Source organism: Megachile rotundata, chromosome 2 (genome assembly GCF_050947335.1).
Source record: "Megachile rotundata isolate GNS110a chromosome 2, iyMegRotu1, whole genome shotgun sequence".
Lineage (NCBI taxonomy): Eukaryota > Metazoa > Arthropoda > Insecta > Hymenoptera > Megachilidae > Megachile > Megachile rotundata.
Genome location: NC_134984.1, coordinates 16,553,184 through 16,580,512, shown reverse-complemented (window position 1 = coordinate 16,580,512; position 27,329 = coordinate 16,553,184). Strand labels below are relative to the sequence as shown.

Here is a 27,329-nt window from a genome sequence, read left to right as displayed (position 1 = left end):
TAAACACATGCAAACACAAAATAAAGCCTAATAATACAAGATACATCAATTCTTTTGAAATTTACATCATTAAAAAAGACATAATTCAAACACTTTTCCAAAATGAAAATTGAAAATCAATCGAAAATTCTGAATATGAATTCAAAATGAGCTTAAACTTTAATGAACGCTTTTAAATTTTCTTTCACGACATTGTCCTAATAAAAAAGGTCCTTCCTTATGATTCTATGAGAAACAATTAAGACAACCAGAAATATTTTTTTAAAATGGCTGACAGTTTCGAACAGAATTTTTCGCGGCGGAACTTTCTTTAAATGGTCGAAAGCGTGTCGAACTTGTAACGAGCGATTCGACGTAATTTCGATTTCTCAGCGGGAATTCGAAATATCTTGCTGTTTCATCGCACGGACACGACTTTGTCAAACGTCTTCGAGCGTCCACATGGAGGCGTCGGTAACGAATCACCGGCCGTACACCCCGAAGAACAAGGGACCAGTTCGAATTCGTACACGCGACCAGAAGTGTGTCAAATTTCGACTTGGCCCAGTTCCTGCATAATCTTCGAGACTGGGACCAACAGCGTCGTGTACGCTCGCCTTTATACAATGTCGCCGGTTGTGGACTACCGAAATGCTCCGACGAATCACGTACGATGACTTGCAGTTTTATTTTCGTCCTAATGAAATACACCACGAGACTTATCGGCTAAATCTTTATCACGTTTTACGTTTATTCTGGAATTTTGTATCAACTTCTTTATTTATTTTTATTAATATTTTGGGTATTAGTAGCAATTAATTGATTTTGGAAATATTCAACTTTTTATGTTATTTATATTTATATCATTTTTTATTGTTTATAATGGATTCGTATATTTTTTGTGTTAGTCTTAATATTAAGTCTTAATATTATAATATTAATATAACATTAAAAAATATTAATTTTTTATTTGTTACATGTGTAAGTATACATTGACGTTTCTTTTATATGAACATACATGTAAAGAATTTATGTTCAATATGAAATGTAAAATTTTTGTATAATAATTTATTTATCATGCATATGATAATAAATCATACATGTACATACGTACAAAAGTGCATACGTACATGATAATGCAAAAATTAATACAAAAAGTATAACATGTTAAAAATCATCAAGTTCAAAAATGTCCAAATTCTATAATAAAAGAAGAGACATCAAAAGTCCTTCCATTAAAAAATTCCAAAATTCCATAACAAAAAATAACGTCAAAAGTGAAGTTAAAAAGATGTCAAATATAAAGAAAAAAAGAAGTAAAAATGTAAAAGTTGAAATTTGCAGTGTATCGAACGAACGATGTTTATAAATTGATGCGGTAGGTATAGCGTGTCGAAAGATGGCGGCTAGAAAAACGCAACCACCGGATCGGTAACGCATTGCCGTCATTCTGTGACACACGCAATTGTTATGTTAATCATTTCGCACGTTTCATCTATCGAAACAATCCGGTGCCCTAGAACCTTCAACCTGTGAGAACTAGTTCGTAGATTACGTTCGGCTCGTAACAAAATAATTTCTCCTCGGAATAATCGCGCCTCTTGCATACTAAACTCGCGTCATTTACATGGATTAAACATCTCATCTACGAAATATTTAATTTGGAACAAATCGTCGCAAGAATTTATCTGTAATACAAAAAATAATGTACCAAGTATACCTGTACTAGTATAGCTGTACTAGATATTAAATTAAAAAAAAATATTTGTATAATTTTGAAATCCGTAAGAGAATGATCGTAGCAAACTCGACGAATTTCACATCGGAAGAGGCGATACACGGGTGAGTAGTAAAACGGCGCGATCGGAGCCGTAGAATAGAGCCACTCTTCAGGATCCTGAACCGCGTCGGGTTGCTAAGTGTGCCGTGTAAGTGGAACATCGCTGCCTGGCACCGACGACCAAGTATACCAACGTAGTGTAACATCGTGCTCCTCCTTCGTCGTTTCTCTTTGTCCTTCCACCACCTATGGCCTCCCCATTCCCTCCCCCCGCAGCCCCTCTCTATCAAGGCACTCCCCCTTTTACCGGGGGCCCGGTGAAAGACTTTCTTTAAGGAGGCTCTACAGTGAGTGCCAACACGCCATCGTCTACCGCGTTTACCGGACGATGGAACTCCTGCTACCAAACTGCGAGAGGATGTCCATTGTCTCTCCTGACGAGGCCATAATCGAATCTTTATTTTTTTCTTTTCTTCTTCCCTTGTCCCGAAAATGCCTGCCTCAACTTCCGCGTGACTTCGCTAATAACGGCCATGTTGAACGATCTTTTTTGGTGAACCGGCTCTGCCGGAAACACGGGCGTTAGGGCGGACGCGGAAATGATGCTCGCGTGCAACCCTTACACTTCCTTCGATTATGGAATGTTGTGAACATTTCAATTACTGCCTTTGTTCGTCCTTTGGACAGTAGAAGGTTTGCGAAATTTTTGGAAACTTCCTCTAGGTATATTGCATGTCTCTTTTAATATTAGGTTTTCCATAGGTCTGGTTGTTCAAGTTTGAGGAGAGGGTATTAGGTATTTTTTGAGTGTTACATGGGTTTTCACTAGGATCTTTCTAAATTGTCCTTAGTCTTCCTCTATGCCTCCATTGAGGCTACCTACGTTTCTTCTAGGGTTCCCTAGGATTACATTAGGTCTTCTTAGGATTCTACTAAGTTTACTTGGAAGTCCACCTAGCTTGGAGGATTTGGAAGACTACCAGAGGACTTGTAAGAGGACTTGAAAGAGGACTTGGAAGTCTCTTGTAAATTTCTACAAGAGTCCTCAGATGTTTCAAATATACTAAAGTTCACCAAATCCACTAGGTTTCACTGCTATTCTCCTAATCTTTCTTAGAATCTGATATTTTCAAAACTTCACAGATTTTCGTAAAGTTGCACTTCTAGCTTTTCCTTACATTTTCTTTAAGACCTCCAAAATTCCCTAGCCTGCTGGAATTTAACTTAGAGTTCCCTAAATTTCCTTGCGTCTATCAAACTCGATAATGTATCATAGTAATAACCTCAAATTCCACAAGACCATTTAAATTTAATAACCGTATCTTAAATTCTTCCTAATTACACCTGATGGAAAACCAAATGGAATATCCCGTGGAACGAGTGTCCGATTTCCTGTAGCGTCAGGAATCCTCTTAAGTTACCGCGCCACAGGAGTCAAGGAGCCAATCTCCTAGAAAAGGCACAGGAACGTTACAAGCTGCGAGCAAGAAGCCCTGACTGGCCCAACGGGCCCGAAAAATCTGGGTCATTGGCCTGTCTGACTGCGTAGGCCACGATCCCTTTCTTCCATCATAGTTTATGCTCTGAACTTCTCGGATCTCATCCTTTTGTCATCTGACTTCTAATTTCAACTCTACGCCATAGACACATTATGTCGTCTTTTGGTCAACATGTTGAAAAAGTAGTCTAAACAGTTACTATTATTATTTTGGAACTTGTGGCAGGTCTGTTAAATAATTTTATGGTGAGACGCTTTAATGTTCATTTTCATATGCTTCATCAAAGTTCAAACGAGATGAACAAAATTGTTGAAAGACATCATGTATTTATATATAGAATATAATAATTATTATTATTGTATGTATATTTGTATATTTAATGTATATTTAGATGAAATATTAATAATCTATTGCTACATGTGATGTATTTAAACAAAATGAAAGTAAAATGTTCACTTTAAAAGCACGCTCAACATCTACAAAAAAGGCGCGCTTTTTGAATGATCTTAAAGACACATATCATTGAACCTCACAAATTTCAAATATTTATAAGAAAATTTTTACTATAAACTACACATAAACTTATACAATTTCATATTTTAATAATTGTATAAATTGATAAATGTAAAAATACTTGTTAACAGTCAATCAAATATGTTAACAGTACAACCAAAAAATAAAAGGATAGACCTGTCCGTTCGCTGTATACTTACCACAGTGTTCCAAGCAAAGACGTCACGAGACTGCCATAACCTTTAGGACCGTAACCCCGTTATATTATTACATTTAACAATGGAGGTCGTAGTCTTTATACTAACCGATGCACCGTTCGTACAATTCGTTACGGAAGCTGTCTCCTTTGTTTGAAGGTTATCCTGTCTTGTTGGATCTGTTGGCGTAATTTGATGCGTCTTCGGCCTCGAAGTGGGTGTACGGAGATTATTATGTGACCCCATGTGATCTGACTTACCGGTAGTCCAGTGCGTGCATCGTGACGTAGAAACAAGTTTCACGGGATTCGAGAAGGATCTATAGTGATTAGAAATTATTAATGTGAGCGGGAAATTTATGATTCGATTGAGGAAGGAAAACTGATTGTTAGAGGATGTTGGAGAGTTTCTCACGTTTTTTTATAGGGAAATTTTTGTAATTATAGGTATGAATTTTTAAGTGTTTTATGGTTCAATTTTTGAGAGTTTCAAATTCCCAAATTTTCATATTTCTAAATTCCCACATTTCCAAATTTCTATATTCCCAAATTTCCACATTCCCGAATTTCTACATTCTCAAATTTCCACATTCTGAAATTCCCACATTCCCAAATTCCCACATTCCCAAATTCCCATATTCCCAAATTTCCACACTCCCATATTCCCACATTTCCAAATTTCTACATTCTCAAATTCCCACATTCCCAAATTCCCACATTCCCAAATTCCCATATTCCCAAATTTCCACACTCCCATATTCCCACATTTCCAAATTTCTACATTCTCAAATTCTCACATTCCCAAATTCCCACATTCTCAAATTTCCACATTCCCAAATTTCCACACTCCCATATTCCCACATTTCCAAATTCCCACATTCTCAAATTCCCACATTCCCAAATTCCCACATTCCCAAATTCCCACATTCCCAAATTCCCACATTCCCAAATTCCCACATTCCCAAATTCCCACATTCGCAAATTTCCACACTCCCATATTCCCACATTCCCAAATTTCCACAATTTCACCTTCCCACATTCCCAAATTTTCATATACCAAAATTTTTTAATTCTCTAACTTCAAAATTTCTAATTTTTCAAAAGTTAATCCTCAAATACCCACATTCCCAAATATCTAATACCAAATTTCCTTAATAATTCAACTCCTTAAATTCCTAAATTCTCACATTCCTAAATCCCCAAATCTACCTCAACAAATTTCCCAACTGAAAATCTACAAAAGATGCCATCTTTCCTAAATCACAATCCTCCCTAAAAGCACATATTCCCTAAAAACCCCCCTCCTCTAGTTCTAAATCATAAACCCACCTCTTCCAAAAACTATAAAGTTAATTCATTCTAGAGATAATAAAAATTTGCATCTACATAAACCAACACATAAATTCCGATAGAAAATCCAAGATGGCGGTCACTGGTGCATCATCGAGCCGATTAAGTTTAATTACCGAACGGTTCGATTGTTACGGACAATAAACAATAATTAAACTGGAAGGTGTGCGTATTTAAGAAACGAAGACACGCAAGAGGAGCATCGCACGTGAGGTGTACGCAGAATCCGGCCGTGAGTCTGTTGTAGCCGCTGCCATACTTAAAGTGAAATAAAAGTAAGAAAAGGAGCACGTACGCGTGAGAGGAGATCCGGATACGCGGAACACGCAACGGAGGAGCCGAGATCTCTGTGTGCCTTCCTGATTGGCTAGTCCCATAAATACGCGGAGGGTTCGTTTCGTCGTCAAGTATTACACAGCCTGCTTATTTCGGACCGAAAACTTGCTAACTTTCACCTTGCGAATGTCGTATACGTTCCGCTTCGATTAAGCTTCCACGAAATGGCAAACTTTATCGTTACCGATGGTCATTTCGCGTGCCAAGAGGATCGTGCGTTAACCTCGGGAATGACACATATCGATGAACTAGTTTATTTTTTACTTCTTTTGTTCATTTTGTTTGATGACTTTGTCAACACTTTCCTCTTCATGCGGCCTTGAACAGCGTTCTATTAAAAAAATGACATGTTGACAAGTTGAAAAGTGTATGATTAAAATCATCAATAATTTTACAGAAAATAAAAAATCTTAAGAAATGTTGAATGAGACAAAGATGCAATAAAACTTGAGTTAAAGAAATTGAAGTTAATAGAACATGACTTGTCAAAGTTTCAGTCAAGAAAATTTAGATTTGTAGAATTTATAAAATTAGTAAAACTTGAGTGAACAAAATGAGGTTAGTAAAAGTTGAGTTAGTAGAATGTGAATTTAGGAACTTGAATTATTAAAACATTAGAAACTTGAGTTCAACTAACTTATGTTACAGAACGTTGAAGAATTTAAGTCAGTACTTAAATCAAGAATTAGGTTAGGTTAGGTTTAGGTCATTAGGTTATAAAGAATGAGTTAAATTTAAATTATAAGAATTTTAACCTTGATTTTAACAAGTGAACTTGTATTTTACAGAACGATCAACAATAATCAATAGCCATGAATAAAAAATAAAATGGCTATGAGTTATTATTATTTATAATGAAGTTGATGATCCTGAAGAAGTTACCAATAGTAAAATTTTCAGACTAATTGCCAAAGATTGAGGTTAAGTAAGATGAAGGTTTAAGGTTATGAAAGATGAAGGTTTGAGGTTACAAAAAGTTAAAAGGGATGAAACATGTTAAGAAAGAAAGGTACATAAAAACAAATTGTCATTTTCGTATTACGGTAACAATCATTTAATCGAACATTTGTTTTATAAATAATCCACATCATCTGACTTTATACAAATTACAATTCCGCAGCCACCGGCAACACAGGACACAATGCCAACGAGAATTCGTGGATCGATTAAGGAAGGACGATCTCGGGTATAAATTAACATTATCGATCCTCGTATCGAACGAAAAGCTAAATGAGTATTTGTTCGAAAGTAATCGCGGTTTAGAAAGCATAACGGGTATCACCCTCCGTCGGTCGATCCATCGAAGGCTCTTAATTCGTCCTTGACGACGATTCCAATGTAACGATAAACTAAATAAAATTCCTTTTGTGATTTCCTTATCGAAAAAAAGAGATAACCCGTAAACAAGCCTGGACAGACACGACCTCTGTATACAAGGAAGAACGTTCGCATCTTCGAAGAGGATGTTCGAACAATCCTTACAAAACTGTTGTCGTACATGTTACATGTTTTCAACGGTGCGTCAAGATCAAAAAAAGCTACAAAAATGGGGGTGAGGATAAGTGAGGGACGAGAAACTTAAATAACAAGCGGCTATCTTACAAAGGTAAAAAAAGAACCGTCAGAAAGAGGAAGGGAAGTGGAAATAAATAACAAGAGAAAAGGACTGCGGATAATGAGACCGTGAAAGTATATATATAATATAAAAGCATTATAAATAAGGGAACAAGCGATAGAATCTAATCTCTGACAAAAAAAATAATTAAAAAATAAAAATAAAATGTAACGTATTTGGAAGAGCTTAGGTACATCCGTAGCGAGACCATACGCTCAGTCCCGCCTCTCGTAGTTTTCGTCACTTCCGTTTACGTCTATTTTTTATGTTACAATCTAACTATCTATATGCATATGTATATATATACTCTCTCTGTTCGAACGTTCGGCATCTTTTTGTTCACGTACAGTAAAACCTCGATATTTTCCTGCGCCGGGAAATTAAGAAGGCGACGTCATGCACAAGGTTTGCAGATAATTCTGTGATGCTTAGTAACCGTTCGATAAATGCATGCTCGCTTAACGTACGTTAGGACACGTTCATACAAGTCAAAATAATTCGATGTGATTCAATTCGATAATTAGTTTGAACCAATTCGAAGTGTTTTGAATTTTTAACTCGTTCGATAAACGCTCGATATATTACATGGTAGGAACTCCCGTTCGATAAACGAACGCTCTTTATCGTGTTAAAAATTTCCTTCATCCATTAAATGATGATCTGCTTAGAGCCCCGATCGCGCGCATTTAACGAACGATTACTGTACCAGATGCATGCGTATTCCCGTAATATGTTAAGGATAATATCTTAGAAACATCTCTTTTAATAAATAACCGTGAGTAAGAGAGCAACCGAAGCCCTGATTGCGAGTATTTAACGAGCGGCTACTGCATCAGATACACGCGCACTCCGTTGATGTTAGAAACGTCTCCTTGCTAGACTGCTTGTTAAATGACCGTATGCAAGAAAATAACCGTTCCTTAATCGTGAGCATTTAACGAGCGGCTATTTGCGAGCATTTACGCGCAAACGAGACGTTCCCAAGGAATCCAGCAGAAAACTATAGAGGTTTTATTGTATATACATATACGCACGTACCCGCATACGCGTGCCCTATTATCGATATTTACACACCGTGTTACAGTGGGTTGCACTCACTCATAACGTCGTCAATATTTTAACACAGCACGAGAGATCATCTCACTTCCGTTGATCATTATCCTCGTAAAATCCGTGGCCCCGCCAAGGAACCGTGGTTCGAGTTCCGATAAAAGGCTTCATACCCATCTACCAGTGTCTCGATCATCTTCGATATTGCACCTGGGGAACTTTGCACTGTCAGCATATCTTCGTCGATGTTCGAACTGATCCGCTCAGGAGGGCAGTTACCACCCCGATCAGGTTCACTCCCGATCGACGTTGCCTCGCCGTTAGGTACTTACGGTAAAATGGTACTCTCAAAGCATTCTCTCAGACCGGAGAAAAGAACCTGCTCGAATCTAATCCCTGCCGATCCTCTTGTGAATTTGTTGATGCTTGATGAGATGCGCCTTCTGCCTGAACGCCTTGCCGCAGACCTCGCACCTGAAGGGTTTCTCGCCCGTGTGCGTTCTGAGGTGCACCTTGATGTTGCTCTTGTTCAGGAATCCCCTGTTGCAGATGGAGCACCTGTGCACGGGTTTCTCCTTGCCGCCGATCAGCCCAGACTCGGTGCCGTAGGGCAGCGCCGTCGCTGCACCTGGGCTTTTCTTCGAGGGGTTCTGGGAACCCGGAGTGGGCCGCGACCTCTTTCTGGGGTGCGACGGCGCCGCGAACGAGGAATGCAACAAGTGATCCGGACTACACGAGGTGGAGACTCTGCCGGGTGGACTGACAGGTGGATAGGGACTGGTGGACGAAGGGGTTTCCCCACATGACGCATTCTGGAGGCCTGCACTTGCAGATTGCAACCTGGCATTGAGCAGAGGCGCGTAACCGTGCGTCAGCAAGCTCTGCAGGGTCGAGCCGTGTTGTTGGGTCTGCGTGGAGGGCGTCGCCGTGGCGTATATCTGCGAATATGGACTGGGCGATGACGTCTCCTGCGCTTTCGGCGAGCAGGCGGTATCGATCCACTCGGCGATGTCGATCCAGTCGCGGGTTGCGTCTGGATCGTGCTCCGAACCAGGTCCATTTCCTCCACCAGGAACCGTCGTGTCGGCGATCGCTGATCCAATGATCTCAGCTATGTCCTCGATGTCGTATTCCACCTGCTGTGTGGACTGCGGCAGCTGTTGTTGGTGATGGTGATGCTGCTGTTGTTGCTGTTGCTGCTGCTGTTGCTGCTGCTGATGTTGGTGGTGCTGTTGCTGCTGCTGCTGCTGTTTCTGACTGCCTTGTGGGCACGGTGTGCTCGAGGACACCACGGGAGACTCGTAGTACTCCTGATTCGAGGAGGACGTAGGCGAGGACGAGGGTAACGACGGCCTCTGCGCTGACGACGCTATCGTGTGATAGTGGTGTCCAGGTATCCCATTGATGCTCAAGTGTCCCGTGTATCCCGTGAACGGTGGAAGAGGTTTCAACTCGGCCAACGACTGGGCCGAGGCTACGCCGACCGACGAGCCCAGAAGGAGAGTGTCCCATGCATCCTGCAGACCAGCTGCCGTTTGCTTGACGTCGGGAGGCTCCAGGAAGTCCGGTCCGGTTGCTCCCCATGGCGACAGGAGTAGACTGTCCACGCCGACCACTTCAGCGGGTGATCCGCCGACGACGATGCCCGTTCCCTGGCTACTGTGAGGCGGCTCCACTCCGGAAGATGTCAAGTGTGGCGGCGCTGTCGGCGGTCCTGATTGCGTTTCGTACTTCATCTCGATCACGATGTCCGAGGTTGGTGAAACGCCGCCTGGACAGGGTGGTACGATCACGTCCTTGACCAAGGAACCTGCTTGAGTCTTGCCAGCTGCCTGCTTCGACAGACACCTGGGCTGGCCAGCGATAATATCGTAAGGCGACGTGGCAGTCAATTCTTCCTCCTCGCCGGTATCCAGAACGTCCTGCGACGATTGACTGAGGGGATATTCTACCTTGATGTTCCGCACCACGGTCTGCTCTTCTTGTTGCTCTTGGCGCTGCGAGTCACTGGACGGATACTCAAGCTTGATACACGATCTGGGTAATATGTCCTCGTCGTCGTTCCTGCAGGATGCGGAGATGCGCGAGGTGGACAGCAGGGAGCTGAGTAGGGTAGCGTTGAAGGTGGACGAAGACGAAGACAACGACGTAGACGCTGATGAAAATATCGCGCTGGTCGCTCTTCGCTCCTCCGAGCGGATTTTCGGATACTCCTCCGTTTTGATCCGCACGTTTAGAGACGATAGGATTCCGTTGAGGGTGTCTGCCGACGAGACGCTGCAGATGTTGCGCGACGCCGTTGACGAGGGCGGCAACACGCCGCTGTGCCCGGAGGTCACCGGACCACCTCGCGGTCCCTGATGACGACCGTCCGTCGACGACGTGGTGGTCAACAACGCCGAAAGGATCAGATTACTTGCGGAGCAGGGTTCCGGTGACGACGAGGCGATGCCGTACGCGCTGCTAGGCGAACCTACGGCATCAGCGCCCCGCGCTACCGTGTCCACGCGACGACCGAGGCTCGACGACGAGCACGAAGACGACGAGGTCGAGGCGATGCTGTAGCTCGAACAGATGTTCCTCGTCGAATTCGATTGATTCTGTTGGTGAGAGTGGTGCCGCTGATTCGAACGATGATGGTGCTGCTGGTGCTGCGACTGGTGAGACGACGGGCTATTCGCGTTACGATTCGGTGGACTACAGAATTGAAAACCACCACTACCGTTATCCGGTGCCCCCTCGTCGATCCTTGGGGGCCCAGGGGTCGAGGGGAAGAGGGAACCAGGATTCCACCAGGGATCCACTCTACTGCCGGGGGTGCTGCAACCGCCAACGGCCCCGCGGGGACCTGCAACATCAATTTCGATTTTAGATAGGAATGATGCCAGTTATTTTCATTATTTAATCTTTATTGTTTTTCATGCATTAACAAAATACATTCCGATAGGGGTATAAGGAGGAGCATTTACCCCTTAGAAGAAGAAAATGGCCTTTGCTATATTAAGTCAGGTGAAATTCGGTCAAGTTTAAGGAACGAGTTCTGAACCGACTGGGCACATTAATGCATTCGATATTACTTCTAAACTGTTTGTTGTATGACAAACTGGTTGAAATAATATGATCAGTGCTGCTACTTTGTTTCTTGGGATATGAAGGTCACCTTCAGAGTTTGAATCGTAATGTGTAAAATTTGATTCTGCAGATAGGGGAGCATGGTGAACTTCAGTAAAAAGTCCATGGGTACAATACTAAATTTCCCATAAAACCAAAAACATTCCTACTTAATTAAACTCTCCTATTTCATAATCCTATATAACTTAATCTTTCCATGAACCGCCAGAATCAAAAGTCAAACATTCCAATATCACTACGTTGCTTCCGTTTCAGTAAAGGTCAGTCCCCGTTCGACTAGACTGCATTACAATATAAAATAGATAAAGTTATGCAGAATATCGCACAAGTAATCCACGTGTCATCCATGTGTCCTCATACAGCGATTGAGAACCGCTGTTATAAACAATAAATTCGACTCAGGTACATGTGCACGTACAAACACGCTCGTACACCGGTAATGCATCGTAAAGTTAAGTAGGCAGATACCACTTCTCCCGAGAAGAAAGACTTGCTCTCGCTAACTAGGTTAGTGGCACGCTAGCCAGCCACGGCTGGGTACACACGACCAACCAAATTGCTGCGTTTAAAAATACATTTTCATAAAATACATAGCGTCCTGTCCACTATCGACATGCCAGAAACGAGCTCAGACAAAAAAAAGAAACGTTCATTCAAGGAAATACAAGGTCGAAGAACGATCATATTCTAAATAGAAAGTTACCTAACCTAACCCTATACACGTCAACTGCGCAGAGTGCAATCTGCAAATTATCACAGAGATATTTTATTTCAGTGAAAAGACTGAAAATTCTTTGGATGAAACTTTCATAACAAAGTCATTACAAATTTCTTATGAAGTAGTGATGGGTTTAAGTAGGTTCGAGTCAAAAATTTCTATCAAACAAGTTATTTCTTGCTATCGAATTTTGTGCTAAATAATTTTAAAATAGAGTAATGCCCAAACTTGTGTAAATGTCCACTTTCTTATCACGAGGAATTTCCAAATGTTCAACAATAAAGTAGCTGAAAGAGCAGCATACGAAATAAGGAAGGCTTGCATTCTAACGAAGGATGCGACGTCCGCATCCTGCCACGAAAAACGCGAATCGGGTCTTTCTCTTTCCCCGTTCCGATTGACACATCCGCGTGGCCGTAAGAGCACGTCATGGGAATCATGCAAATGGTCGGCACGTACGTACGGTCCGGCTGTGCCTACCACGAGGTTCCTTCTGCCCCTGTAGCCCCTCTAGCCCCACCGAGTTTCCCATCGAGCACGCCGTGTCCGTCCTTGTCGTCGGTTTAGAGCCCGTCCTTGTCGATTGCCAGGTAGACGGCGTTGGAGGTCCCCACTTTGGGGTCCGGGACCGCGGGGAGGTGGGGGGAGGTCGGGCCGTGACGTGTTCACCGGGTACCGTTATCCAATGGCGTGGATTCGCTGGTCGGAGGCCTCGACCGCCAGACCCGACTACCACTAACAAAGGCCCCACTTTTTCGGGCCTACGACAATGTCTCGGTGAGCCACTTATCAATGGGATCACCGGGTATCCGCACCGCGCGACCAATTCGGCGGCGATTCGCGGGGACCTATACGGCTTTACAGATCTCCGTTTTTTTTTTTTTAAATCAGGTAGCAATTTTGGGACATTTCGTCTACTGAATTGAGGTCTGTTAATTATGGGATTGGTTTTGGGGAGGTGGAATGGGTAGATTGGGAGTTTTTGAGGAAGACTGGGATTTGGGGACTTGGGGATTTTGGGATTTGAAGATTTTGGGAGTGGGATATTGGGACTTGAGGATTTTGAGAGTAGGATATTGGGACTTGAGGATTTGGGGACTTCGGAATATTGGGACTTGGGGATTTTGAGAGTGGGATATTAGGAGTTGAGGATTTTGAGAGTAGGATATTGGGACTTAAGAATTTTGAGAGTAGGATATTGGGACTTAAGGATTTTGAGACTTTGGAATATTGGGATTTTGAGGTTGTGGAATTTTATAATTCTGGGATCTTGGTATATTGGGACTTCGGCATTTTGGAAATAGTGAATTTTAAGACATTGGGACCTTGGGATTTTGGGACTTTGAATATTTGGGACTTCAAGACTTCTGTACTCTCCAAGTTTCTCCCAGCCTTGGAAGCTTGGAATTCTAAATTTTTTAAATTTCAAAACTTTGGGCCCACAAAATTTGAAACTTTGAGAGAAGGGAAATATTTGATATATGACCAAACTCTCGTTATAGCAAACCCTTATTATACTAGCTCCCATAGTATCATCCCCGAGTAAATAATCATATGTTATAAAGACATATTGCATTGCCTCGCATCACCTCGTGTTATATCGCCGCTTAATCACAGTAATGGAAGTATTAATTAGCTGTGTTTGAAATACCTATTTTATTATAATGCTCTTTAAAGAGGACCCTGAAGAGGTCCGTATATACCAACACAGATATTTGTATCCGTGACTATACAACGAAACTATACCGCGATCGCGTTCGCATATAGTGGGGGGTCAAAGTAGGCCGGAGCACCGTTACAGCCCACTGCACGGTCGAATCCTACGCAAATCGGCTAGATTTTGTCCGGATGGCTTTCCTTTTCGTTGTGAAAAATGGCGCGTGCGAGCTGCGGTTTACGTCCTGGCCCACTTTTGCCCGTTTCCGTTGTTCCTCTCCTATCGAAATCAATCCTACTCTTCATCATCGAAAGACATACCATAAAACATCACGAACATCCTCGTTCTCGTTCGACGGTTTACACGTTCGATACCGACTGTGTTTTAAAACACTGCGACGGTGATTTTTGTAACGTATAATAATTCGGACAGAAATTTGTATAAAATGTAGCCCGATGTGGAGATGAAGTCTGATATGTTGATAGGTATCTAATAGGATGGTATATAGATGTATTTTGTAGATCTATAGATATTTATGCTTGATTTATTGCGAACGAGTTGTCGGGACTGAACGTGTTATGTGGGTTTTAGTCTCTGTATCTTTTAGATTATGTAGGTTGTGGACAGATGTTAATAGATATCACAGTGTGATAATTATAAGAAAATTTATAGCAAGTTCTTGTTTAAGACTGAAGTCTCATAGTTCATTTTCTGATGTATTCTTTAATGTACTCTATGAAACTATTATTGAAAATAATTAACAATTATAAAATTCATGAAATGGTCACAAAAATCAATACTAGTTACAACTATTACAATTAACAACTAAGTTGTAAAACAATTTATAATTATCCAAAACGAAAGAAAGTTCACAATAATTTAATAAATTTTTTATTAGCTAACAATTAGCAAGAAAGTACACCAACCTAAATAAATAATAATTTATTTCCCTACCCAAAAATTATAAACATCATCCTATTCATCAAAACTGCAATTAGCACATAACCTCTCAAAAATGTGCAAAGTAAAAAAATACATCATAAGAATCTTACAAAGAAGACCGTTGTGTGTTCAACGTACATAAACGAGATATAACGATGCCATGTACAAGGTATATTAGTAAGGTAATTATAAGGATAGTTGCAGTGAGTAACGCATTCCGGGATTCGAAGTTATCGAGAAAGATGGCGGGCCGTCACGTGAGACGGGCGCACTTGTTCGCGCCACTATACGGCGGTTAAACTATATCCGATCGCGGGAGGTTATAGTGGGGAACGGAAGTAGGTCGAAGCACCGTTACGCGTTGCGCCTCGACGGAGAGGAGGCCTACGCAAAACCAGTCGGATTTTGCTAGGCGCGTGAGCCATGGCTTTCCTTTTCGTTGCGAAAAATGGCGCGTGCGAATCGCGCTGCCCCACGCAGCTGACCCACATATGGGAATCGAGTCATACCCCGTGCATCTCCGCTGGATGGACGGGGATGCCTGGACATAATACTGCTTGCGATAAAAAATGCTAATAAAGATGATATCGGATACCGCGATGTGGGACGATTGGAAGCACTTGACTTCCATTGGTTGCTATGGGTTTTGTAGGGGATGGGATTGAGACGCAGTAGGTGGGTTTTGGGAATTTGGGGATTTGGGGATTTGGGGATTTGGGAATTTGGGGACTTGGAAATTGGAATTTGGGAATATGGAAATTTGGAAAGTGGGATTTGGGGACTTGGGGACTTGGGATTTGGGGATTTGGGGACTTGGGATTTGGGGATTTGGGGACTTGGAATTGGGGGACTTGGAATTGGGGAACTTGGAATTGGGAAATTTGGAATTGGGGGACTTGGAATTGGGGAACTTGGAATTGGGGGACTTGGAATTGGGAAATTTGGAATTGGGGGACTTGGAATTGGGGGACTTGGAATTTGGGGACTTGGAATTGGGAAATTTGGAATTGGGGGACTTGGAATTGGGGGACTTGGAATTTGGGGACTTGGAATTGGGGGACTTGGGATTTGAGGACTTGGAATTGGGGGACTTGAGATTTGGGGACTTGGAATTGGGGGCCTTGGAAACTTAGGGACTTGGAATTGGGGGACATGGAATTGGAGGACTTGGAATTGGGAAACATGGGGACTTGGGGACTTGGGATTTTGGGACTTGAGGACTTGGGCCCTTGGGATCTTGGAGACTTGGGGACTTGGGCCCATTGGACCTTGGGCCCTTGGGGACTTGAGCCCATGGGACCTTGGGCCCTTGGGGACTTGGAAACTTGAAAATTTGGAGATTTGAAAATTCAGAGATTCAAAAATTCGACAATTTGAAACTTTTAAAATTTGGAAATTGGGGCCTTTAGAACTTAAAAAATTGAGAATCTGAAAATTTGTCAAATCACATAACACATCTCTGCACATCCCTGACTTAGCCTATTAGGTTCTTATCATTCCCATATCTCCTAATTTCCTATATTTCTATATTTCTATGACTTTACGACTGTCTCTGAAGACTGGAGGTTTTGATGATTAAATTAAACCCATCACTACTGTATTATTACTAAGGATATCTAGTAACACTTATAATGCAAGTATGGTAAAAAGTACTTCTGTTTAAAAATTTCACAATTATAAGTACAATTATAATTTCTACAAAGTACAAAAGTCCCTAAGGACTCCTAGAAATAATACCTAATTCCTAACTCCTACAATCACACAAAAAGCAACATCCAAAATTATTTCCAATAGTCTGCGCACGAATATCGAGGACATGAACTAGAAACGTGAAATTCCATATTTCATTTCCATCATAGTTCCGACGTCGTAAATTTACGAGACCTGGTTCTTTCGCTTTTTAAAACGTCCAAAATATGACAAATATCTCGTACAAAAATTTCGTTTTCGAGGCAACGCAAGAGCGCTTAAGCTGACGGAAGTCAGTTTCGAGGTTAGGTCGTAGGAATGCAGGACGTCGATCTCCCCTAGTCGGTTTTCGCGTTAAATACATTTCAGAGGTAGAGATACGTTAAATGAGGGTATTATCTGTTATCTGTTATAGCGGTATATTCGAATCGCGGTTATATTTAGCGTGTTCATTAGTCCTCGTTTAGCGTCGATTATGTGGGCCTCGTAGGACAATCCGGAGAACGGAATTGTCCAGATAAACGATTAACTTTCCTTCGCGTTTGCTCGAAAAATAAAGCGGAAACCACGGGCCGCGCGCAGACGCTGTATGGAAATCGGAGACTAGAATGCCGGCAAAAACATGCGCCGCTTGTAATGCTTCGCATTCCTCGGGCAAAATGCGTTGTCTTTGAGTCACGAATCTCGTAACGCCTCGTTAATATTCCGTCAAACGCGCTGCGCCGACATTTTAGGGTTATTAACGGTGAAAAATGGACAGATTCACGAATTTCGGACACTGATATCGGTTAGGTTTAAGGCAGGGGCTCTCAAGTTGGGAATTCTGAACGAACTAGGGAAATTTTGGAACTTATCGGCTTTTGGGACTGTTGGGACTTAATTTGGGGACTTTAGAATTGTGGGTAGTTGCATTTTAGGGAGTTTAGGTTATGGAGTGTGAAGATTTTGGGATAGGAGACTTTGGAACTTTTTAATTTTTGGACTTAGGAATTTTGAAACTTTGGGACTTATGGATTTTGTAATTTTGGGAAGTTTGAAATTAAGAAATTTCAGAGTATTTTGAACTTGAAGAGTGGGAATTTTGGAACGTGTTAATTTTGGAACTTACCAACTTGAGAACTTTGGGACTTATCAACTTGTGCACTTTGGGCCTTACCAATTTGTGAATTTTTGAATTATAGAACTTTAGATCCTTAGAGTTTTGATATTTTGAAGTTTTGAGACTTTCAGATATTAAGATAGGAATTCTGCAATTTTGGGCCTTAAAAGTTATAGATTTTGGACCTTTGGGACTGTAACTTATACAATTGTTGAACTTTAAAGTATTAAAACGGTAAAACTTCAATGAATCCATGGAATTTTAGACGTCTGAATTAACACCTTTGAATTATGAAATTCTACAACTTTGGGCCTTAAATGGGCCTACGACTTTGAATTCATATAATTGCATGACTTTGGGACCTTGCAGCTACATAATTTTGGAACTTTGTCTCCTTAAAATTAATAAAATGAAACATTTTGAAGTTTTGAAACTTTGGGACCACCAAATCTTTTGGACTTGATGATTCTACAATTTTGCGACTTAGCAACTTCACCAACAGGAAACTTTCAGACTTCAACAAAATATGTGCTGTAATATAGTATAGTACAAACGAATCTCAAAAAGTCATAATTTATAAAAATGGGTCCTGGCCCATAAATCTCTAGGCCTATTTCCAGCTTATTAAATCTCTTGGCAATATTCCGAAGAAAAGACACGAAATAATCAGCAAAACATGATCCACGAGGGAAATTGCTCCGGTATTTGCTTGACTGTCGACATCAAAATGCATCGTAGCTCCTAGGTGCGTACCAAAGAACCTGGTACCGCGCTGCCAACGGAGAAAGTGCGGCAGCCATTAAGGTAAAGGTTAACCCTCCTCAAACAATCTGGGTCGTTGATGGCACTAACAAAATTCTATGTTCTCGTAAAAAAATACAAGTGCTAAACAATGAGAAGTGCACACAATTCTCTAAGACAATACAAGTAGAGGTTGGAAACATCACTTGGACACAGATGACCCAGTTTATCGTCTACATACGAAGAAATTTATTTATTCGCGTAACTCTATAGGAGATTAAGAATGATGGACTTAGGGAGCAGAGAAATTCGATTAAATTTATTGTATGACCTGAACCGACTAAGCGGAGGAATAAACGTTGTGTTACTTGTAAACTATTTGTTATATGAAAAAGTTGTTGGAACAAAAGTTGTATGGTATTGAGGGGACCATAAAATGTAATAATCAGTTTTTTTATTTTTTTATTTTTTTATCGAGATGTGGAGGTCACCTTGAGATTTTAGTCGTGATGGGTAAAATTTTATTTTATAGTTGCAAAGAGTGTTTAATTCTGAGTAAAAAAGTATTAGGGTACGTGGGTCTAAAAATGAATAATTACTGAGATATTATTTTTTAAAATGAAATGAATTCACAACTCGTGTCTAGTAGGTTGGCAAGCGAGCAAACAAGGTCCGCATTGTTTCCACCTGCCAACTTACGAGATACAGTAGAAATTTCACATTTCTGATACTCATTTCGAAGAGTACCTCAATAATTACTGATTTCTGATACACCCTAGTAACTTTTGATTCAACACACTTTCAAACGGCAGGGTCAAATACGATTAAACGAAAAACAGATCTTGATAGAGAAAATAGTACTTGTGCTCTTACGCTGTACAATTTCTGTTGCAATTATTTTTTGATACAACAAATGGTTGATACATGGCACATTCTCTGTATATGACCAGCTTGTGACATGAAATCATAAATCTTTTGGAGGTGAATAGTTTTGGTAGAAGAATGATAGAAGGGATGTAAAAAAAGTAGCTGAATTTGAAGAGCGATGGTTGAAAAGAGAAGCAAAGATGGACGGCGACCGTGGACGTAGTGTCTATAAACGCTTGCGGAACTGACGAGTCGGAAGCCCCCCTTCTCTGCTGGGAATACCGGTTAATGTGGTACACTGACCTACTCTCCAGCCACCGCGATACCACTAGGAACATAACCCCACCACACTGTTATTCTCTCGTCCTTCTCTCCTCCATTCTCTTTCCTCCTTCCTCTCGCGTTCCCTTTCTGCGCCTCCGTCATTCTCTCTCTCTGTTCTTTTTTCCCCGTAAAAAAGAGAAGAGGGGGAGAGACTCGCATCTCCTTCCACATCTTGGCCAGAATAATCTGCTCTTATTCTGGTTTCTTCGTTCGTAAAAATAGAGTCTCGTACGCGTCTGCTTCTTCCCTTTCTTCCTGCTCTCGTTTCATTCAATTTCGACCATCTAACCTAACCTCACTGTTCAGATCAACAGATGTAACCTAATTTAACTGACTAATGTAGCCTAACTGTTCATATCAATCTAACCTAACTGACTCCTAAGTGAGTTCAATGTAACCTAACTGCTAATATCAACCTAACCTAACTGTCACCTAAATGAGACTAATATAACCAACTGTTAATATCAACCTAACCTAACTGACACCTCAATGAGACCAACGTAACCAATTGTTAATATCAACCTAACCTAACTGACACCTCAATGAGACCAACGTAACCAATTGTTAATATCAACCTAACCTAACTGACACCTCAATGAGACCAACGTAACCAATTGTTAATATCAACCTAACCTAACTGACATCTCAGTGAGACCAACGTAACCAATTGTTAAGATCAACCTAACCTAACTGACACCTCAATGAGACCAATGTAAAAAACTGTTAATATCAACCTAACCTAACTGACACCTAAGTGACACTAATGTATCCCAGCTGTTAATACTAATCTGAGGAAGGTTGACAAAATTAACCTGCCTGGCGAATCAAACTTAAACTGAGACCTACTTGAAATTAGTATAACTTAACTCTTAATGATAGTCTAATGTAATTGTGAACAATGTAACCTAACTGTTAATACCAAGTTGACCTAAGTAGAACAAAACCATATTGTTAATAGCAACCTAATGTAATTAGGAACAACATAACCTAACTATTGAAACTAACTTAACCTGACAGTAATTTAATGTGATTGATAATAGGAACATCACCTAATGAGACCAATGCAACCTAATTGTTAATTTCAACCTAACCTAACTGTAAACTTGACCTATCTCTACTTGACCTATCTCGTCACATAACGAAACTTTGCAGAGATAAACCTTGATAAAAAATGGACCTCTTGATAAATATGAATATAGGATGTAGGCAAATAACGAAGAAGTAATTACCAGTTCTTTCTGACTATAGTAAAGATCCTCAAAACATTTTATCTTTACCAGACCTCTTGATCATCCTAAAAATATTTACCTCTTCATGAATATACTTATAAATATACTACACTCCCAATAATAAACAATAATAATAAAATTATTTACCATTCAATAAATTTATGAAAATCTTATTATCAAAGAAACAAGAGTTCGCCATAAAATGATCATCTAATGTGACCAGCACGGGTGTTGAATCGTGCGTGAGACAAATATGGACGACATAACGATCAAAACAGTAAAAGAGGAAAAGAATCAAGCCATAAGGTATAATACAAAGTAGAGAGTCCTGACACTGACACTGGATAGAGCCAATCGGCAATTGGCATTGGAGTAACGAACTCCTTTGCAAGATATCTACTAACACATCCTCCATTTGTGAGAGCCAAGGAAGCCGCTTCGGAGAAATTTCACCGCAAAGTAACAGCCTCCATCTTGTCTCTGTAGTCCTATGTCCCCTTTGTGGACTAGCATCCGAATACCTAATAGCCGTGTCGGCTTTAAATGTCAAAGGACCACAAGAGAAACATAAGTGACAATTACGATATGTCTTCAATTTTACGCGTTTACGTATGGTTATTTATTAAGTCTCGCGCTCCGTGCGTTAACTTTGTGAATTTTTTTTTGAAGACACATTTTTGTAAATTGTTTTTGAAGATTCACTTTGCTATTTATTAGTGTTTAATAGTGTCAGAGTCGTGAAGTTATGAGATTTAGAAGTTTTTGGTGTTCTAAATTTTATTATTAATGATGTTCCTTGGGGATGGACAAATTGGCGCGAAATTTGAATTTGCTAATACGGAAAATTTGAAAGACTGAAACTTTAGAAAGTATTAATTTTGGAATATCATACAATTTCTAGAATATCATACGTTTGCGATTGTAGAGCCTTCAAATTTTTGAATTTTGACTTTGAAACAATAATTTTTGAAATTTGATACCTTCACACTTCAAAACTTTGAGACTGCGAAACTTTTAAGATTTTTGAAACTTAAATTTCTCGGAAACTTTAGAGCTGTATTTTCGTACTTCGAGACTGTAAAACTTTTGTAATTTTCGACTTTCAAATTTCCAAATTTTTGAACATAGAAACTTTTGAATTTTTAAACTTAAAATCTTAACAATTTTAAACTTCTGGTCTTATAAAAAATTAAATCTTCACAAACTAGTATTATAATCGAATAAATATGAAATAATAATCATCCTCAAAAATTAGTGTCTTCCCATAAAAGTTTCAGAAGTCAATATCGAAAGTGATTATCATAATTTTTGAAAGTAATAAGGATCTCATACAATAACACTAAAAAAGCACAATTTATTCGATATAAAGTGGTCCAGAGCGTTCCCCGGACACTGCTATGATTTGTTGTTCTGGAAACAGCGAGAAACTCGAAACGTCTAGCGGCCATTGCGACACGAAAGCAGATCGCTAACTCCGATACTCGTTAAATAAATTTCTTCCAGAAACGGTTATACGCTCGTTGTTATTCAACAAATTACAATTTTGACACCTTCTACTGAATTTCCTAACCAAATATATCTCATTCATGATGCAATCTGCATGATGAGATTATTCTTCTTTCAAGGAATAAAAATACTTGTTAGAAATGTCCAATTGTGGAATCTGCAAATTTACATACTTTTTAACTATTCTTTACAATTATAAATTTTAATTATGAATATGTTTTTATGAATCATTGCATTGCATTATATTGCAAATTTATACATTTTATAAAGTATGTAAGTATGAATGCAATTTAACCTAACCTTTCGTTACATTCTGCAAATATAATATAACCTAACCTTTCAAGAATACAATTTTCTCAAATGTTCTGAACATTGAAACAAATTTTGTTATCATCTATTGAATCAAGTAATATAAAATATTTTTTCAAAACACCTTTTATAAATTTTTTAGTAATTCTTTTAATCTTAACAGATTTTTCAATAAAAAATTATGAACCATCAGTTCTTATCTTCATATAACCTTCAAACTACATATGATTTTATCAACATCTGCATGATTGTCAAGTTTATATAAAAGTAGACTTCTGTACCATTTATAAAAATCCCATATATATAAAATTTATGGTAAATATAGTTTAGATCTTAAATTTCAGAAATAGATTTTTATTAATAGATGAATATTATTGAAATTTAATTTAATACTAAATTAAGAGATTCCCAAAAAAGGTAATTTTGAGCAACTTGATGGAAACGGTTGTAGAGGGCCGTATAACCGAATAAGGGTTAAATAAGTGGAGTATACGTCCGAAATACCGAAACGCTTTCGTGCTGGATCCTCCTTTATGACACGGTTACCAGTACCCGTTACTGTTAGGTTTTAGTGCCAGCTCCCACTGACACGTCGCGGCCTCTCGAAAGCAAGTCGAAGGATAACGATATTAAATGGTAGCAAGCACCGAAAATCTTGCAACATTCATTAGGAACGATTAAACGAAGTTACTGGGTCGCGAGGGCAGTGACACTCGAAAGAATTCCAGTCGGTTCGAACTCGTAGACCTGACCTTCCTCGTGCACTCGAATTGCGCCGGAAAGGCCAAGGATAACCAGCCACGACCATACTCAGGGTTCAAACCCGTTAAATTTCCGGCGCGAGAACTTCGGGAGAAAAAAGATCGTCGAAAGAAAAGAAGGAAAAAAGTCGGCCAGCATTAGCAACTTCGATCGCGAACACGAGACACGGGTTCTATCGTTAGAAAGCGTGGTAACACGGAGTGACGTACTTGTGGTACAAGAAATATTCTGTACACGGTGAATCGATTCTCGAATATTTGCGTCTAAGAGAGGGGTGGTCAGAGAATTACTTACATATGAGCAGCGTGGTATCCAGAGTGGAATTGTTGATGTCCTCAGGACCTCCTCTTTACAAATCTATTTCACGAGACACTGTTCACCGTCGTGTGGATGATCTTCTATTCCCCGTGGAAAATTACAAGCTCACTTATGTTACAGATTTTCACCTGTCACGGTGCCACACCGGGGTCAAAATAGGCCGGTCGATATTTTTGGTGGGTCACAAAATATCACCAAGGTACAAGAGTGTCCCCCTAAGTTGTGTCTATCGGTACACGCACTGATCGATCGAGAAAACCGGAAGCCAGAGATAGGACCACGAAACTTTCACTGCGGTCTTCCTTTTCTTCTGTTTCTCGAGTATCCAGCGGTAGCCTCGCTTCCGGTCCCTGGCACGTCCTTCCACCGTTCGGTGTCGATCAGGAAGCGGGATTCCCGCGGGACTGGGTCCTTGACCTTGGCCAGAGTGTCCTCCGGTACCACCGCGAGCACTGATCGTTCATCAGCTTCCCGGTACACTTCATCGGCCAGCTCGAACCACTGATCGTTTCCGGCCGATTCACTGCCGACGCTTCTTCCGGTTCCGAACACTCCTCGCAGACTCGCTCGCAGACGTTACGGTTGATAACCGTCGAAGTCGTGTGACGGATAGAAAGAAAGAGAAAGAGAGAGAGAGAAAGAAAGAGATAGACAGAGAGATACGCGTGTGTGTTTGTGTGCGAAGAGAGTGAAAGATGGGAGACAGAGAGAGAAGGAGAGAGAGAGAGAGAGAGAGAGACAGGTAGAGGGATAGAGAGGAAAAGAGAGAGAAAGAGAGAAAGAGAGGAGGGAGGCCTTGCCGATCGTACGAATAAGAGAGAGGCCTCGCTCGCCTGGCGCCGGACGAGATGCGACTAATTCCTAAAAGTAGGCGAGGAAGAAACGAACTGGATGGCCTGTGGGCCCTTACTGCGAGGGGTCTTACGCGGTACCGACCGACAGGGGCCCCTACCTCGTGAGGCCTCCTTGCGTACCGAGCCGGGGGTACCGTAGACCCCCCACCTTCGCTCGCTCCTACCCCCAGATACGCTCGGTCTCCTCCTCTTTCTCCTCTCACTGGTCTTCTTCCGTCACCTGGACGGTGCTTTCGTGGATCCTATGTCGTCCAACGATGTTTACCCTCGACGGTGGATTGGGTACGATCTTGCGGAGGGGATTGCGGATTTTCAAATTTTCACCTTCGGATATGGGGAGGTTTAGGAATTTCAGATCTAGGATTTTAGATTTGGTATTTAGGACGTGGGATTTCGGATTTGGGACATGGGACTTGGTACGTAGGACTTGGGATTTGGTTCTGGGACTTAATACTTGGGACTTAGGTGTTTGAAATTTGGAAATTTGAAACTTTAGATTTTAAACTTGAAATTTGGGTCTTGGGATTCGAGACTTGGGATTTGGAATTGGATACTTAGGATTTGGGACTTGGGTCTTGGCACGTAGAACTTGGGATTGGATTCTGGGACTTGGTACTTGGGACTTGAGTATATGAAATTTGGAAATTTGGGACTTAGGATTTTTAACTTGAAATGTGGGACTTAGGATTCGAGACTTGGGACTTGGGATCTGGGACTTGAAACTTGGAAGTTGAAATTTGGAATATGAGGTATGGGATTGGGACTGCAATTATAGATACGTGATGGTATTTGCTATAGTTTTAGTATTTGAAAATTTCGGCATTCTACGAATCTAGAGACCCTAGTTATTAACATGGAGATCCGAAATCTCTAAATATCTACTCTAGATATCTAAAGGCCCTAAATATCTAGAAACCTTGAAACCTATCAACCTCAAATATCTACTCACATAGAAATCTGGAGACCCTAGTAAATATTCAAGAACTATATTTAAATCGTTTCATAATATGATTAAATTTTATGAACGGCAACGAACATGTGTTTTCCATCCATTGAAAACATGCACGCATTGCAGGAAATTGACATAACCAATTAGCTCGTTAAAATAGGAAAACGCGAAGAGCAATTGCGTGCGAACGACGGTGATAAAGTAGAGGGGTTGGCGTGTATGCACGAGTTCGTGAATTAGTCAATGTGGAATTCGTGCTTACTACAGCTCGTGCGCGAGTTTTGAATTTAATTGGTGGAGGCGAGAATTTCGCCATTTTTACCTTCACCTGGGTGAGTTTATTACAGCGACGAACACACATGCGCCGCTACAAGCGAATGGACAGGAAAACAAGTAAAAGCGCATGCATGCGTACCTTTTTGAGTTGGAACAAAGTACAGAAATATGTGGATGTACGAATAGAAGGATATAGGAATTTAGTAGTGTAGAAATATACATATGTGAGGATACTTAAATTTAGGGATTTAAAAATGAAGGAATTTTGTTTTGTGAAATAAAATGTAGGGAAATTGGGATCTAGAAAAGTAGGAATCTATGAATCTATAAATCTATGAATCTATGAATCTCTGAATCTATGAATCTCTGAATCTAGGATCATACATATGTAGTAATATTCGAACCTAGTTATCTAGAAATATAAATACATAAAAATATTCCCACTTAAGTACACCAAAGACTAGCCAACCTACCAATGAATTGTCAAAAGCAGAAAACGTTTGAAAACTTTTTGCACGAAGTGTAAAATTACGCCAGTCTTTGGAAGCAGTAAAATTGTACATCAGGTACAAGAACGTAAATGCCAGAAAAGATGAAAAAAAAGATGTCGGTAACCCTTAAACGGGAAACCCTTTTACAGTTACCCTACAAACCCGTGACAATCGTGTCCGTTTTGGGGCAGATGAAAAACGGGACTTTCGGGAATCTCGAGGTGGAGAAAAAATAGAGGTTACCGCTAGTTTGCAAAATACAGTAAACCGACCTATCGACACGGTCCTTAACGATTGGACTCCAGGTGACGAAAGGATCTTGGGTCGACAGTTTTTTCCACGAGTTCAAACCTAATCCTTCGGAGACGTGCCGTTTGTTGCACACAATTCGTTCTTTTACGACACCGCTGTTAGTGACTGGGAGACTTGTGTGCGTTTTTGAATGCACTTTTCGAGTGTTCTTTCGGACACTGTGTCTTTTAAAGTGGTGTTAGCGTATAGCGGTAGTTGCATTTTTCTTTTGTATTCTTGTTAGTTTTGCTGTGATGTTTTTGATTAGTTAATATGTGGTTGGAGGGGGTAATAGACATTTTTTCGCAAAGTTGCAAATTTTGAAAGTAACAAATTCTCAAATATCTCAATTTTGAAATTTCCAAGGTCTCAAATATCCTAATTCTCAAATTTCTGGATTCCCAAATTTTCAAATTTTACAAATATCCAAGTTTCCAAAATTCCCAAAATCTCTACATTTCTCAAATCCCCCAAATTCCCTAGGTCCCTCGAATTCTCTAAATTTCCCAAAATCCCTAATTTCCCAAATCCCTCAAATCTCCCAAATTCCTCAGATCGCTTGAATTCTCCGAATTTCCCGAATCCCCCAAATTTCTCATACTTCTAAAATTCCCTAGACTCCCTAAATTCTCCCTATTCCCCAAATCCCCAAATCCCCATATTATCCAGATCTCCCAAATTACTCAAATTCCCAACTTTCCTAATCCTTAAAAATTCCCTAGATTCCCGAATTCCCCAACTTAAACCTAGCAGACTAATCCAACCTCGATTAAGCAATACAAACAATATTAATCTTATTTGAACAAGTTATAAACCGCTTAAGAAACAAGAAATTCACGCCGCAGAAAAAGTACTAG

At 40.4% G+C, this 27,329-nt stretch overlaps 1 protein-coding gene across 1 annotated transcript; it reads right to left on the bottom strand.

The window, feature by feature from the left end:
- Positions 1 to 6,683: 6,683 nt before the first annotated feature.
- ich (zinc finger protein ichor) lies at positions 6,684 to 24,564 on the bottom strand. Its single transcript, XM_076539663.1, has 2 exons — positions 23,588 to 24,564; positions 6,684 to 11,166 (listed from the first exon to the last, which is right to left on the bottom strand). Exon 2 carries the CDS (start codon positions 10,052 to 10,054, stop codon positions 8,708 to 8,710), a length of 1,347 nt encoding a protein of 448 aa, XP_076395778.1. The 5' UTR covers positions 10,055 to 11,166; positions 23,588 to 24,564; the 3' UTR covers positions 6,684 to 8,707.
- Positions 24,565 to 27,329: the final 2,765 nt, after the last annotated feature.